At 46.9% G+C, this 17,133-nt stretch overlaps 2 protein-coding genes across 2 annotated transcripts in view; one reads left to right on the top strand and one right to left on the bottom strand.

Moving 5' to 3' along the window:
* LOC122392227 (cleavage and polyadenylation specificity factor subunit 6-like) overlaps positions 1–17,133 on the bottom strand; it is an 88,276-nt gene that overhangs the window by 13,967 nt on the left and 57,176 nt on the right. The gene's annotated exons all lie outside the window — the stretch shown is intronic.
* LOC122392228 lies at positions 14,067–16,321 on the top strand. Its single transcript, XM_043386860.1, has 2 exons — positions 14,067–16,120; positions 16,295–16,321. Exon 1 carries the CDS (start codon positions 14,177–14,179, stop codon positions 15,710–15,712), a length of 1,536 nt encoding a protein of 511 aa, XP_043242795.1. The 5' UTR covers positions 14,067–14,176; the 3' UTR covers positions 15,713–16,120; positions 16,295–16,321.

Genomic DNA, 17,133 nt, shown 5'->3' with positions numbered 1-17,133 from the left:
TTGCTCGAGAATGGTGATGCCAGTTTTGGGACTCGCTACGGAAACATTCTCAGCTGAGAATGCCATTCTCTGAGAAAACCGAGAGAGGGACTTAAAACGTGTGGTCTGATTTGAATAGGGAGAATGAGAATGCCTACCGGTTTCAAAGAAGGGCAGCCGTTCTAACTTTTTTTTCTCAGCCCAGCGTCGTCGTCTGGATGTGCGGAAGCAACGTCTACAGTGGACGAACGCTACTCCCAAGCTACTCAGACGACTCCTTGGAGGAGGCCGCCAGGCACGCCATCCTCATCACCAAGCGACTTCTGGCGGAGACCGGTCAAGTACTGGTCCCGGGACCACGCCCTCGCGTCAGCGGGGACATGATCGGCCTCAACTGGGAGCGGAGCGCCTCCCTCCAGCTTTGATGATTATAGGCTCCTCTCAATCCGTCTGCAGGCTAATCTTTCCCACGAAGAGAGGCGCAAGTTTGTTGACGCACCACGGCTCGTCGCTAGCCACGAGGTGGAGCAGGACATCAACAGCCGTCAGCTGCGGAACATCGGTCGGCCCTGCTTCAACCTGAAGGCCATCCACCAGCCCGCCACGGCCAGGAAAAAGTCAGCGCAAGACGCCGGTGGTCTAGAGCCGGTAGTCCAACTGACCGAAGGGGCCAAGGTGATGCTGAAATCGAATATGTTTGGAAGCGCGCCTGTCTAACGAACGGCACTCTGTGGACCGTGGCCGGGCTGTTGTGCCCTCCAGACGCACCTGGCCCAGACACACTGCCAGTATGAATATTGAATAATCATATAGGTAGGTCCGCCGTAAAGGTACGGGTGCGCCGATAATGGTGCCACAACACCAGACCACTCCGTCCGCAGATTCGTAAACTAACCCGTTTCATAAACCGTGTTGTTTCCTTACACACCGTGAAGCCATGGAATTTCAGAGCATCACCATTATCAGTTCAGGACGTATCCATTCAAGGACCAGCTCACGGTCAGAGCAAAACAGCAAAACGGTCAGGGTCAACTAATTATAGTGTCCCACGGGTCTCTCCGCTGATAATAACTGTCTGCCCTCAGAGTGACAGAAAGTGTTCGAGCCCGAGGCCACCCTCGTGCTAGACAATCGAGGAGCGACGAGGATTGTGGGCGAAGTAATTCAATGAACAAGTATCAAGTATGTACATCAAAGTAAGAAAGGGTTAACCGCTTTATCAATTAAAGCTGTATAATCTACGACTGCGTCTGTCCTGCAATTGGGTGTCATATCTGTTTGCGTTTCTTTTCAAATACAATACAATACAATCATTGGTCAGGCAAGCGTGAGCAAGCGTTGATCAGGCAAGCTGTTCTTAATGTGTATGCCTGTCGATTCTCAGTGTAACATCTCTTCTTCGTATCTTAATGCAACTATATGTTTCCCTAAATGCGCCCGATGTCCGTCATATAATCTGGCTGTACTCGATCCAGTTCATGTTGATTTAGTAGGGCGCTCGGACAAAATACAAGTCGGAGCGTAGGAGTGTAGCAGAAAGGATAAGACGTGGGTGTATACATATGCGTGTAGCCAAGTAGTACGAAACGTGCTACGCCGGTGCCATGATGCGAAGCGAACGGGCCGGCGGGACCAGTCGCTGCCGCCGCGGATGTACGTGGAAACAAGGGTGGCCTTGTTTGGGAACAGCCACGCTGCCGCCCGAGCGTTCCCCCTGGGCCGCGACCTGGAGCTCGGGGCTACGCTCGGGCGGCACACCGTCGTCATGCAGTATGTGCGGGGATACACCGCCGACGGCATGGGCGGCGACTCCGCCGGCGACTGGCGTATGATGATGGCCGCCGCCGTCCGGCTGAAGACTTTTCGTCAGCTGATAGTTCAGCTGACTGGAGCAACTCCAGTAGCTCCGTACTAATTGATCAGCTAACTAGGGTTCTTTGAAGCGATAAAGGATATAGACAAGTCATTTATAATTTGTAGTGATTATTGTGCCGGAGGCCACAATTGCAAGCATAACGAGTATATAAGGTGACGAGCAAAATGATATTCCTTTACCTACGCCATACAGATGCTTGAGAGGCCTGTGTTTCTCAGCGTTTCTCTTCTTGATCGGGAGTGATGACTATCATTGGCATCCCTCGTTCGCCCAAGAAAGGTACAAAGAACGCAAGGCCGTCTTATGTAACTTTCCTCTTCTCGTTCATCTTATGTAACCTCGTTGGGCCCAAGTGGCCTGTTGTTACATGAAATACATGTTATGTTATGTTATGTATTAATTCATTTATAGAGATCCTACCCAAATCGGTCTAGCATTGACCAAAGCGACACTTTCCGTACTCAAATATCCACGCCTTAGAGAGCAGCACGGTGGCCTCAAGGGAGGCGTTGGAAGTGGGTATAAAGCGGAGCGAGGAGAGAACTCGGCGCGCTTTTACTCGCTCTTGGCCTGCTGACGTGCTGCTGGGGGTACCGGACCACCACCACCTTCATCGCCAGCATGTGAGTGTTATACATCAGCACACTCCCTCATCTCCACTTTCGCTTCAGGCCAACACTTAACACTTCTCCGCCCACACCGCTTCGCTCGTCATCTTGAAGTGTCTACGCTATAAAAAAGTGTCTACTGGCGGCCTGAGTCCGCGTAGTTGGTCCTTACCATTTTCTCTTGTAGTTTTGTGTCTACTGTCTGCGCTCATTCAGTCACTTCCTCTTCGATATCTCCTGAAGTGTTTGCCGGCGGCGGGAGCCGCGCCGTTTGCTCTTGGTATTTCTCTCGTAGCTTAGCATAATACATTAGGTGACGGGAAACGATTATTCTAGAAGAGGTAGGAGTAACGGAGAAAGGGATAAAGCGTCAGGGGTAGGGGCAGAGATCACAAAGACACATAATCGAACTCATCGCGCATCGAGACACCGCCCAAAATACACAACGTTCTGTGACGTCAACCACTTTCTGCAAAGCTTCCTGGCATTCGACCCGGTCTGGGGCGAATATAAAAACTGAAATCATACCAGCTAGTCTGCGTGGTTTCCCGGCTACCAGGGTCCAGCGTGGAACCCAGAGAATCCTAAGTTAGTGCCGGTGCCTGTCATTACCAGCAAGTGGATGGAGGGAGAGCGACTCCACAGCCGAACGCAGATTCCTCTGTCGCTGGCACTTGCAGTCACCACCCACAAGTGCCAAGGCTGGCCAAGACCAGCCGTCTTGGTCGACATCGGGCCCAAAGAATTTGGACTTAGTCCCACCTTCGTAGCGCTGAGCCGCGCCACTTCTCTGCGCGGGCTCATTTTGAACCCAACGGATCCAGCCGCTGCTCTCAGTGGAGCCGCCTAGTTCGCATTAACAACAACGGGCAAAAGATGCACAGGAAGTCGACGGCTCCTCCAGCGTCTTCAGGGATCAACTTGAGTCTTCTCCATCCTACCGCAGCGCATCATTATCCTGCATATACGAGTATGTAGGTATTGGTAATCCTGCGGCTCTGGCTGCGACCGTCCCGAATAAACCGACCGCTCTACCACGTGACCCTGCCGGGCACGAGCGACCAATCGGCGGGCCGAGCTCACCTGAGGAGAGCCGTTCGGCGGCTTCACAGGTGTCGATCAAAGCCATATGTGCAGAAGTTGTTCAAGCGCCGTGCGCGATGGTGTAGGGATTGTAGGAATTTAGGCGTATTAATGTGGCCGTGAAATATTATGCAGGGATTAGAAATTTAGGCGTATGAATGTGAACGTGTGTTATCCTTTGTTCGTCCGTTGCGCCCGCGTCCGCGTTGGGAGTTACATCAGTGGAGGTCAGCGAGATGGTAACCAAGCGCTCCGGTTGGTCGGCCTTAGCCTCGGGCCGGCTGACGGGGGGCGTTCCCGCCTCGAGCCCGGTACATAAGCACAGCAGGAGGAGGAGTCGGGGCTCAGTGTCTGCCTGCCTAAGTGCTGTGCTGCGCTGTGCCCGACTACTCTTCTGCTGCTGGCTCTCCTGGCTCGAGGTAGGTTACCGTCACGCAGGGATTGTCGCGGGCTCACGGACATCCCTTAGCTAGGATAGGAGCACCTGGGTGGAGGATTAGGTAGTGTTGGCGCCGCCCAGCAAGAGGGTTCGCCGCAGTGTGTATACGCGAGAAAATTGTCACGCGATTTTATAATTTCGAATTCAGTATTTTGTTTCCGTCTCAGCTGGAGTTTATTGCAAGTTTATTGCGCTAAATTGAATATGGAGTATAGTTAGGTGATATTTTGTGTTAAGTGTTAACATATTTTGAACCCCGCAGACTCATGTAAGTACGCATTTTGTTGTGGTAATAGACACGACTTTCGTTAGTAGTGAGAGTGACGATCTTGGTTATATCTGTAACGTTAGATCTTGTATGAGATGATTTAGGTAAATGCATAGTGTTGTTGTCCTTAAACCTATGTCTCCAAGTTGTATGACGTGATGTCATGTATTCCAGAAACGGCAACATGGAACTCAAGAGAGATATGTTTGTTTCTATTATTTGAGTAAGAAGATGCTCGAATAGTGCAATTAGACCGTATTGAGTGCGGTGGTAAAGGCCATAATTGATTTGCTGATTTAGCGTAATCAAAAGTTTATGAGTCTTCGATTAACTTTTATGAAAAGACATTTTAAACTGAGTTATTTTAAAACACGTTACCGTGAAGATTTATTCTGCGTTTTGAAGCCAGAATCTTCAGCCAGCCACTGTAAGTCTATCGCAGCTTTACTATTCTCAAACCTTAAGTATTGAATATGGACAAACTCACCGTGTACACTGTAAAAAATGCTAACAAACCAGTTAGTTAATTCTTCAAGCAAAATCTAGTATTAAAACACACGTTGTTGCAAAAAAATGGGTCAGGTAACACATATGTTTGCAACCTAACACCACATCCATTTCATCGAAGCAGAAAAGCTAACATCATTGTAAGCCGACAAATATTATCCGTGCAAACCATGCCGTGTTATTTGACAAACATGTTTGTTTATGCTTCCTTTGCCTTTTTTTCTGGGTAACGTGTTAACTAACAAATCAAACGCATGTTGTTACTCACAATCTTAGTTTTCTTACTACTCTTTTTGTTGTAGCATTACAAAGACCTTAGTTAATTGAAAAAAATCGCCATTTTGTGCGCCCCTCTGCGCCCGCCATTGTTCAGTCTGTGCCAAGTCAGAGAGGGGAGAGGACGCGTGCGTTGTGAAGGAGCTGAGCTGTGGCGTATAAGTGTTGCGTGTGCAGTATAAGGAGCTGCTGTGGGATGCAGAAGTGGTGATACTGTGGTGATACATAACCCGAATAAGAATAATAAGAAGTCAAACAGTGAAATGATATGGATTGTTGGACATGGCTTTCATCCTTACTGGTATGGTGAGTGATTATGGGAAAGATCAGTGGAGATATTGCTGGCGTTTTAGTGTGGTTTATGTATGTCACTCATTTTCTTTTCAAATGAAGCTCCAACCAGGCTTTAGAGGGTCTCAGGTTGGAGACACTGTTCATTTGTTGACTGTCAATTGACGTCTATAAGTACATATGACGGACTGAACAATGAGCATGTTGCACACTAAAACCGCATTAAGCTTTGAACAAGAAATTAAATGTACCTAATTTTTGGTTGGGCACTCAACCAGTGAACGCAGTGAGGTGCTGTTTTATGCAATTCCTGTCACTGCAGCCATGTTGTCAAATAATTTTTTTTTGTAGACACATGAGCCACCATTGTTCGGTCAGGGAATTTTTGCCCTTTTGTTGCAATTTAGTTTGCCCATATCGACAGAAATGAAGCATTCTCAATGTTTTCGTAATAGGTATTTGGAGCCTGTATGGTGTCATGGCTGGTGCGGATTCCTGCAGGCTATATATAGCTTAGAACGTAACTTTAGAACGGAGCGCCTTTGCCGCTCGGCAGTTTCCTACAGAAGATTACTTTTTTAGGTTCATTTTTAGTACAATAAGAGAAATATTACTGTATGCAGTTGTAAGCTTGCTGAAAGGAGCTTGAATGCAGTTTTGAATAAACATGTTTGATGAGTTTAATTCGATTCGTTTTTTTTTGGGGGGGGGGCGGCTGTGAAAAGAGGTGACTAACACGCACATTAGTTAAGTTACACGCCTGTTCTCAAAAATGCATTTAGTTTATTAACACGCACAGCTTAGTTAGCTAACACGCAATATGTGTGTTTTGCGTACACGCATATAGCTAGTGAAAAGTGGCCGTGTGACAAACACATGTGTTACCTAACACGTCTGTAGTTATTAACAAAACACACCGATGATAGTCAATAAACACACTTACACGGCTTATCTTAGTAACCTGGCAAATATTCGAAAACTAGGAGGTGTGTTTCAAAACACGCTATTCAACCTTTTGCGTGTAATTGAAAACACACTTAGTCATGAAACGCGTGTTTTGCTTACACGCCTATGGTTAGTGAAAAGTGGCCGGATAACTAACTAGTTGGTAAACTTTTTTTACAGTGTATCAACTGAAATGTGAGCTAAAGGCCCGCGGGAGAGGGACCACAGGGAATAAGGCTGATCTGGTTGCTTCGCTGCGTGATGCATTAGACGAAGAAGGAATTGATTTTGAGAGTTGGGCTGAATTTGTCCCAAGTAAGGCCGCTGGGATATTTAACGCAAATGAAAACATGCCCCCAGCTAGTGCCGCCTTACCGAGTGGGCAACGAAGGAATACCGTCGAAATTACTGGAAGTGGCGAAGCTCCTCAAATAAGCGATACTATTTCTATCCAAACATCTGCATCGGCCGCTGAAATGACAAGGTTAAAATTGATAGAAGAAGACGCGCTTCGTGCGGGCTTAGAAGCACAGCTGAAAATTGTGCTAGAAAAACAGGAGTTAGATAGAAAGATGTCTGAATTGGCAAGACAGAAGGAAATTCTTGAATATACAGAGGCTATAGAAATTTCTAGAGCCAAGGTGAGGGCGCTAGGTAGACATGAAGACCATGAAATAGTTGAATCGAATCGCGACAAAGAGACCCCGAGATCGATATCGAATGCTACGAACGACACGAACACGACAAACCGAAGGAGCCACGACGGCCATCTAAATACTGAGAGCAGCAATATTGCAGGACTGTTGAGACGAGAAAGGGAAATAACTGCTGGGTTGATGCGCTTGCCGCCTGTTGAATTGCCCAAATTTGGAGGTGATGTTACTGAATTTCCTCATTTCATGAAGGCATTTAACCTAAAAATTGCCTCAAAGCTGTCCACCGACGAAGAAAGATTATTTTATTTAGAGCAGAATATGATTCCAGAAAGCAAGCCACATAGTATCGTTACAGCTTGCTTATACCTGGATAACGGCTACGAAGAAGCTAAGAACCTTCTCACACGACGGTACGGTTCAGAGAGCGTTTTGGCAGCGGCATTTGTTGATCAATTTGAAAATTTATTGCAGTTGAAACCAGACGATATTGAAGGGTTAGACCATTTTGCACTGGAGCTTATGAAGTGCAAGAATGCCTTTGGTGTAAATAGCGCAGCCATGAGTGACCCCAGAACCCTGAGGAGTATAAGCGCCAAGTTACCCGTTCACTCGCAACACAGATGGCGACATCGAGCCGACTCCATTAATGAAAATGAGGGTAGAGCAGTGGTGTTTGATGATCTAGTGAACTTCGTTGTACAGGAGGCAAGAGTTGCAACCAATCCTGTGTTTGGAAATCGTGGGTCAAATGCAACTGTAAGGCAAAATAACTCTGTCACTGTGGGCAGATTTCGTTCAAAACCGCTGGTGGCCGCGACACGGATGGTTAGTGCCGGAGCAAGCCCATGTATTCACTGTCAAGATAAGGGGCATGAACTCACCGATTGTAGTTGCTTTGCGAAGTTGCCACACCAGGACAAAATTGCCATTATTAGGGATTCAGCGCTGTGTTACGGCTGCTTGAAGCAAGGCCATCGCAGTACTGACTGTAGACGACGAGCTAGCTGTTCCATTTGTGCTTCCCGACATCCTACATCTCTCCATATCAATAGATCAGGAGGCAACAGTGAAAGATCAGAAAATGGTGTCCCAAATGTAACATCTTGCACCACGAAAGGTGGTGCATCCGTCTCATTTAGACCGGCTCTCCCGATCGTCCCTGTTGTCCTACATCACGGTCTTGAAAGGAAATGTACACTTGCTTTTCTGGACAGCGGATCAACTCATTCATTTATTTCAGAAGGATTGCTTAAAACTTTGAAACTACAGAGCCTGCCACAGACCAGACTATCGCTGACAACAGTTGACAGAGAAGTTAGCATCACGACACGAATAGTCAACGGAGCTTGGTTGTCGGACGAGAATGGTGGGAACATTTTAGAGCTGCCTCAGTTGTTTTCTCTCGAAAAAATTCCAGTGGACTTTGCTGATTTTCCTACTCAAACTGAAATAAGTAAATGGAAACATCTGGAAGGGGTCAAACTAGATCTGTGCCAAAATGAAGAAGTTGAACTTTTATTGGGCTCCAACGCCTTTTTAGCCATGGAACCATTAGAAGTGGTGACAAGCAACGGAGAGGGTGGTCCTTTTGCCGTGCGAACAAGATACGGATGGGTTGTGAGCGGTCTCCGTGGGGTATCATCACCATTTCCAGCGAAATGTTACAAAACACTGGTACATCCTGAGTTGCAACACCTTGAAGGGCTTGTACAACAGCTATACAACAAGGAACATGAAGAAAATCTACATTCAAATAAAATGGGACCATCTGTTGAGGACAAGAAATGGGAGAAATTCGTTCACGCGTCAACTAGACTGATTAAAGATCATTATGAGGTGGGACTACCGGTTGTAGATGAAGGGCTGATTCTGCCAAATAACAGGAATATGGCGGCAAGCAGGCTACTGAGCTTGAGAAATAAGCTTAGGCGGAGTGATAAATTGGCGTCCGATTACAAGCTATATATGAAAAACATGTTGCAAAATGGTTTCGCAGAGCCCGTACCAAATGCCGATTTATCCAGAAATGATGGTAAGGTATGGTATCTTCCACATCACGCCGTTCAGCATCCCCAAAAACCGGACAAGGTTCGCATTGTATTTGATGGCGCCGCAACCTTTAAAGGAATCTCTTTAAATGACAATCTTTTGCAGGGACCAGACCAAACGAATGCACTTTTAGACGTGTTGACCAGATTCCGTATGGAGAACATAGCTTTCACAGCCGATATTGAAAATATGTTCCATCAAGTTTATGTTCCAGAGTCTGACCGCGATTTATTCAGATTCCTGTGGTGGAAAGATGGCGATCCTCAAAATGATATATTGGAATACCGCATGAAAGTTCATGTTTTTGGAGCCACTTCTTCACCCAGTATAGCATGCTTTGCATTACGCAAGACAGCTTTAGACAACCGAGGGTGTTTCTCGAATGAAAGCTGTGCTACTATTGAGAAGAATTTTTACGTCGACGACTTGCTGAAGGCAATGCCTGACGAAGGAAGCGCTATACTGCTGCTTCGAGACCTGATGGTTTTGTGCAAACGAGGGGGATTTACTTTAAAGAAGATTTCGAGCAATAGTTCCGCTCTGATTGCATCCATTCCTAGCGAATCGCGGTCTAAGCAATTGGCGTACTGGACCAGCGATAGTAGTCACCTTCCCACTGAGCGAGTATTGGGTGTAATCTGGGACACTGAACAAGATGTGTTAAAGATGGCATTGGATCACGACAAGCTAGTTGCCCGGCCGATGACAAGACGAGGATTACTGTCAGCTGTAAGCTCCTTGTATGATCCAATTGGCATGTCATGCCCATCCATGCTGAAGGGACGCCTCATCTTGCAAGAATTGAGCAGGCTACATAATGGATGGGATGATAGTATTCCGCCTGTCAAGCAGCAAGAGTGGACGGCTTGGCTATCAGCTCTAAATGAAGTGAATGAATTGTCAGTGAATCGTTGTGTAAAACCTGATAACTTTGGAGACGTAGTATCTTGTCAACTTCATCATTTTGCTGACGCCAGTGAAGTAGCATACGGAACGGTTTCTTACATCCGGCTTACGAATGCCAAAGGACAAATCTGTTGTTCTTTTCTCAAGGGCAAGATGCATTTAGCGCCTCTCAAAGGAGCTACAATACCTCGTCTGGAGCTCATGGCGGCAACGACGGCGGTAAAAATATGCTCCCTGATAGGTGATACCATTGAATTCGATGATGTCGAGCATATATTTTGGACTGACAGCACCACCGTTTTAAGGTACATTCAGAACAAAGCGAAGCGTTTTCACACCTTTGTAGCAAATAGATTGGCAATAATCCACGATGGGTCAAGGCCAGAACAATGGAGGTATGTCAATAGTTCAGACAATCCAGCTGACGACGTGTCTAGGGGTGTCCAAAGTAAGAGATGGCTGAATGGACCTGAATTCCTTTGGAAGGACAAAGGCTTTTGGCCCTCAGCACCGATCGCCTTCAGGGAGGTGACGGAGGACGACCCCGAAGTGCGAAAAACGGCGATATGCGCTAAAACTGCGATTGTACCAGATTCTGAAACTCCGATGGAGCGGCTCATTTTACATTATAGTCAGAAAGAATCCCTGCTCAGAGGATTGTCGTGGCTGTCACGATTTACAAGATCACTTAAGGAAGGACAGAAGGGGTTTATAAAAATGTCTCCCCCTTTGTGCTATGAGGAGCAACGTGAAGCAGAAAAGAAAATAATTCGACATATACAAGAACATGAATTTCCAAGGGAGTATGAAAACCTGTCAGTTGGCGCTGAGGTACCAAGAACCAGTCGATTAGTGAAGCTTCACCCTTTCATGCAAGACGGTATCATTAGGGTAGGTGGAAGATTAGCAGAGGCTTCGATTTTAGAAGAAACAAAACATCCTATCGTTATTCCGAGTCGTGGTCATTTTACAGAACTACTCATTACGGACGCCCATGAAGCCGTAGGGCACAGTGGGAGACAGTTCACGCTAGCGAAACTTCGAAAACGTTTTTGGATTCTGAAGGGAATTTCAAGTGTAAGACGTGTTCTAAACAGTTGTTTGAGTTGCACTAAACTCTACCGACCACCTGAATCACAACAAATGGCCAATCTTCCGTCTGACAGAGTGCAAGCTCAAGAGCCACCGTTTACGCGAACAGGTGTGGATTACTTTGGACCATTTTATGTCACTCAAGGTCGTTCACAGGTCAAGAGATATGGGGTCATATTCACCTGTCTTGCTATCAGGGCCGTACATCTGGAGGTTGCTGAAAATCTGACGTCAGACTCATTCATTTGCGCCCTGCGCAGATTCGTTGCACGTAGAGGTAATGTTCAAATACTAAGGTCTGACAACGGAACAAATTTTACTGGAGCCTTTTGATTACGCTAAATCAGCAAATCAATTATGGCCTTTACCACCGCACTCAATACGGTCTAATTGCACTATTCGAGCATCTTCTTACTCAAATAATAGAAACAAACATATCTCTCTTGAGTTCCATGTTGCCGTTTCTGGAATACATGACATCACGTCATACAACTTGGAGACATAGGTTTAAGGACAACAACACTATGCATTTACCTAAATCATCTCATACAAGATCTAACGTTACAGATATAACCAAGATCGTCACTCTCACTACTAACGAAAGTCGTGTCTATTACCACAACAAAATGCGTACTTACATGAGTCTACATGAGTCTACATATAAAATCGCGTGACAATTTTCTCGCGTATACACACTGCGGCGAACCCTCTTGCTGGGCGGCGCCAACACCCACCCCCTTGAAACCACGAGGGGTCGAAAACGAGAGGTTTCAATTTAACTTCACCAGTTTTGTCACTGGGCGCTGCATTACTGTCCCTCTTGTTCGGACAGTCGCAGATCGAACCAATCCATCGGAACTAGTTCGAACAGCTTCAATCAAACCGAGTGGCCACTGGCCTCTGGGAACACTATCATCAACAAGCAGAACTGTGTCTCCTGGTTGAAAGTTCTTTCTTGTTTCTGTCATAACGTGCCTTTCTTGTAGAGTCGGTAAGTATTCGGATCTCCACCGTGTCCAAAAAACATTTGCGAAATGACGAGCTTGCTTCCATTTTTTTCTATTTCCATGGTCCGCCTGGGAGAAGACTCCGAATGGTAACGTTACACCATGTCCTCCCAGAAGAAGAATGTCATTTGGCGAGAGAGGTGGATCGTCCCTGACGTCGCTAGATACTGGCGTAAGCGGTCTACTGTTCAGTATGTTTTCAACTTCACAAAATATGGTTCGGAGTGTCTCTTCCTTGAGCGATTGCGATGTTAAAAGGGATTCGAGTATTCTTCGTATGGATCGTATCTGACGTTCCCACACCCCACCATGATGGGAGGCGCCTGCCACGTTGAATTTCCATGTAATTCCTCGCTTGAGCATTGCTCTTTGTAACACATGCTCATTTTCTGATAACCTTGTCATCTCTAAGCGCAGTTCCCTGTTGGCTCCAGTAAAATTTGTTCCGTTGTCAGACCTTAGTATTTGAACATTACCTCTACGTGCAACGAATCTGCGCAGGGCGCAAATGAATGAGTCTGACGTCAGATTTTCAGCATGTCTTGTGAATGCTGTGACCCAGTGGCTTCCGCGGGTGTGAGTAATTGCGGCATAAAGACTTTATTGCAGCTGAGTTAGTTGTGATTTGTCAAATATGGCTCGTGAGAGAGGTGTAGGCTAAGGTTGTTCCTGTGTTTGTGTCTTTCTGCGCGTGCCGTGTGTTGTGTTCGCAGCGGGGCAAGTTGCCCTCGCCGCGTGTGCGACCTTTTGAGTCTTTCACCCAAAGTTGTGGTGGAAGGTTCCTGTTCTTGTCGTCGTTGAGTAATAGGCTCCGACGACAAGTCATAGTGTATACTGTGTGTGTTAGATTTAAGTAGAAATAAGTCGTGTAGTGTTTTTGTACTTTGTTGGGCGAGCTGTCCTAACAGAGTGCTACGTTCAACTCATCCGCCCGCAGTGCATTGTACGCCGTGTTTGATAGACTTAGTTTGTGTAGTGTTTTTCACGTGTTGTCGGACAAGCTGTTCTGACGAAGCGTGAATCTCAGTTACCATAGAATCTCTTAAAGGTTGTGTATAGTAAAAGCTGTCTTTCGCCGGTAGCTAAAACGAACAAAATGACCAAAAAATCCGTCCCGCGTCGTGTTGTTAGTGATAGTCTGTTTGAGTTTGTGTTGCCTGCCCGTCCACAGGGCGTTATTAGCAATAAGGTAAAAGTGTCATGTGATTTGCCATATGTAACCCTCGACGATGACCGCGTGCTGGCTGAGGAGCACGAAGAAAAACTCACCCAGCAAAGAGATGAGGCGCAGAAGCGCCGGAGCGGACGCGAGTTCCGCTGGGGAGCTGCCGTAGCAAAGCGAGCTCTTGATGAGGAGGCGCTTGAGCTGCGCGACTTGGAGCGCGAGAGCGATAAAGCCCGAGCTCGTCGTCTCTGCCAGCTCCAATTCGATTGGATCTTCTCTGCTCGTTGTGGCGAGCTGGACACTCTCCTGGCTGCAGAGGTCAAGCGCCAGGATCTTGCCAACCAGGAGATCGCTGACCTCGAACGGCTCGGCGCCTATCAACAAGCCGAGCTGGCTAAACGGCGCGAAGACGCCATCTTCTCCGAGAGGCTCGGAGAGCTCGACATGCTCATCTCAGAGCTGGAGGCTGAGGCATGCTTCATGATGGGTCAGCGCGACGCGCTGTACTGCTCTGAGGAGGCAGTGGAGATCGAACATGACACCAAGCGTGGTGAGTACCTCGCTGAGTCCACGGCGTATGATGAGGCCAAGCGCTTGAAGCGCGAGGTGGCCAGGCTGCGCCATGCTCACCGGAAGCGAGGCTACTACGGAGTCAACGACCAAGGGTGGTTCGTTGCTTGTGGCCCTGCTCAGCCGGGAGAGGAGGATCAGGTGCGCCTTAGCACCTATAACAAGTTTGACGCGCTGGAGCACCAGCCGACCCTCGACAGTGACGAAGAGGCCGAAGTGCCCAAACAGAGGAAGGACAAGCGCCGGCGTAACCTCCGCCGTAAGTCGCAGGAGGTCGATAACTTCGATGAGTTGTTGGCCGAGGCAGCAAGGTGGGACTCCGAGTGTGGAAAACTCGGTGCCCCCCCCCCCAAGCCGTCCCTGGTTGCATACCAGGCGCTCGCGCAGAGGCGAGCAACCTCTTTCGGCAAGCGCGTTGAGGTAACGCGTAAGCCGTTGCTGACGGTCCCAAAAGACGTCATGCTGGATAGACCGCTGAATGAGGCCAACAGCCCTTCCAGCGAGGCGACGAAAGAAGAGAAATTCAAGAGAGCTTTCGGCAACCAAGGAGAAATCCTTTGTGAAAATGGGAAGTGGTATCTAAGACGGTGTAACCATGTACTTGGTACGAGCGTTCAAAACGGAGATGTACAGTGGTTTATCTTGAAAATCAGAAAGGGAGTTGCCTTCAAAAAAGAGGTGCCGGCTCCTAACTTTGGGTGTTACTATCAGCATGGAGCTATGATTTGGTACAAAAATAAGTCTGAACGATGTGGTCTAGTTGAGATCACTGGCCTTGAAGCATCAAAATTGAAAGGCAAATCAGGTACTAGTTGCTATGGAGGGACTCTACTCGGTGTTATTCACGACATCGACTATGATTATTACGGTGCAGTCATACATACTTCTGACCCTGTAGATGAAATTCAGTATCATGTAGATCATTATGACGACTGGGTCGATATTGATAGGACTTTCGGTGAGGAAAAAGGAAAGATAACGTACACTCTGTGTTCAGCAGCTGCGCTGACTTTCATGTGCCTTCTTTCAAGTGCCTTGTCGTGCGATGTGGTTAGCGAAGCTTACGGCACTTACTTAGTCAATGAAATCCAACAGCTTGATTGGCCGACAGGCGAAGAAACGTGCATGGTGCCCCCATGCATTGGTTGTCTCGATTTGGAATGTGGCGCTGGCTATGATCTAGCCACATGGCAGTATATATGCAAACAGGCCGACTCTTGCATTGAAAATGAGGCTTTAGTCATGTTGTTTAGGTCAAATTATTCTGTCGATTTGGATTGTATATACGATGTGCCACAGCCTCGCGCAAAGCGAGACACTAGTAGCAGCGAGGGAATCCTTGTTAGAGTTTCAAATAAATTAGGTTTTGATATTTCTGCAGCTAAAGATAGGGTTATCAGTTTCAAGGACAAAGCAGTAGAGTACTCCAAGAATTCGATTGCAATTATTATAGTAGTTTCAGTGCTCTGGATTTCCCTTACATTGCTGGGTGTTAGCCCGGTGGTGTCTATGATTTTCATCTTCCTTTCTTTCTACATTTCTAGCGTTCAAGGCGTCAATATTGCAAAAGATAGGACGAATTGTCGAGTGGAATATAATAGAGCGGATTTGAATGTGCGCTCTAAGTGTGTAACCAACACTAGGCTTTTTAGTGGCGTTCTTTATTGTAATAAAACGGGTGTTCCGGGGTGCGGGTGGTACATGACCTATAGCACTTTTAGGCCCGACATGAGGACGCGAGCCGTGACTTGTGTGTCTGATGATCAAATGAGCTTCTGGGTAGAGCAGACACCAACACAAAAATTTGTTAGGAGCTATTGTGCTGCCAATCCAGTTGACGTTGTTACCTTAGCTAAAAAAGTTGTAGAGTATTATTTTGGATACTTGCAGGAGCCGACTGAGGCTCATTTGAAACGGATTAGCGACGAATTTTCGACCATTATGACTAATTTAGTGGGAACCAAATATTATGAGTTACTATATAAAATCGCGTGACAATTTTCTCGCGTATACACACTGCGGCGAACCCTCTTGCTGGGCGGCGCCAACACCCACCCCCTTGAAACCACGAGGGGTCGAAAACGAGAGGTTTCAATTTAACTTCACCAGTTTTGTCACTGGGCGCTGCATTACTGTCCCTCTTGTTCGGACAGTCGCAGATCGAACCAATCCATCGGAACTAGTTCGAACAGCTTCAATCTGTTGGCGCCGCCCAGCAAGAGGGTTCGCCGCAGTGTGTATACGCGAGAAAATTGTCACGCGATTTTATAATTTCGAATTCAGTATTTTGTTTCCGTCTCAGCTGGAGTTTATTGCAAGTTTATTGCGCTAAATTGAATATGGAGTATAGTTAGGTGATATTTTGTGTTAAGTGTTAACATATTTTGAACCCCGCAGACTCATGTAAGTACGCATTTTGTTGTGGTAATAGACACGACTTTCGTTAGTAGTGAGAGTGACGATCTTGGTTATATCTGTAACGTTAGATCTTGTATGAGATGATTTAGGTAAATGCATAGTGTTGTTGTCCTTAAACCTATGTCTCCAAGTTGTATGACGTGATGTCATGTATTCCAGAAACGGCAACATGGAACTCAAGAGAGATATGTTTGTTTCTATTATTTGAGTAAGAAGATGCTCGAATAGTGCAATTAGACCGTATTGAGTGCGGTGGTAAAGGCCATAATTGATTTGCTGATTTAGCGTAATCAAAAGGTAGATTCGCGCGTCGTTAGGGTATTGGTAGGGTAGTACGCGGAAGTTATACCGTCAGGGTTTAAATGTATCTCTCTAGCAGTCCTTTCATGATGTTCGGCTTTGATAATATATGTGGGTATGAATTGACCAGAAGCTTTTGGAAATGGGATGAGTCGGAGGAGAACGGAAATTGAGCGGAGTCAGATTCATTCGGTGCCTAGTTAGTCATTATGGCTCAGGAGCTTAGCTCCAAACCCAGGGTACGCTATCCACCGCGTGTGCCCCAAAATGGCGGAGTTATTCACCTGAACCACGATGCATAGTTTAGTAAATTTAGTTTAGAGGACAGTGGCCCGGGTGGCAGACGGGTAAAAGGCTGGGAGACGTCCCGGCCGACCACTGATCCTGTAGAGTAAAGTAGAGATCCGGAGGGGAGGTAACGAAGGGCCTACAGGACCGGCCTAAGTCCACCTCACAATGGATTGCTGTGGAACGATCGTGTGGCTTTGTGCTGTAAGAAATGGGACCATATTAGAGCCAGCAATAATCACGGAACATTAGTGTCGGGGCAGACTGCGGCGACCCCTAGGTTGAAGAACAACTAGGGAGAAAAACATTCGACAGATGGCAGCACTAGAAGAGATAATCAGGCAATACTTTAATCAATGGGAAAGGAAATAATGCCAATGTTTTGCCCTCACCAAGCATGCTACCACGAC

Source organism: Amphibalanus amphitrite, unplaced genomic scaffold (assembly GCF_019059575.1).
Source record: "Amphibalanus amphitrite isolate SeventyFive unplaced genomic scaffold, NRLGWU_Aamphi_draft 000475F_arrow, whole genome shotgun sequence".
In the NCBI taxonomy this organism is placed as follows: Eukaryota; Metazoa; Arthropoda; class Thecostraca; order Balanomorpha; family Balanidae; genus Amphibalanus; species Amphibalanus amphitrite.
This window is presented reverse-complemented; position numbering and strand designations above follow the sequence as displayed.

What these genes read in the sequence shown, in the direction of transcription:
- LOC122392228 (XM_043386860.1), top strand. Translation starts at nt 14,177, where the DNA reads ATGCTGGATAGACCGCTGAATGAGGCCAACAGCCCTTCCAGCGAGGCG.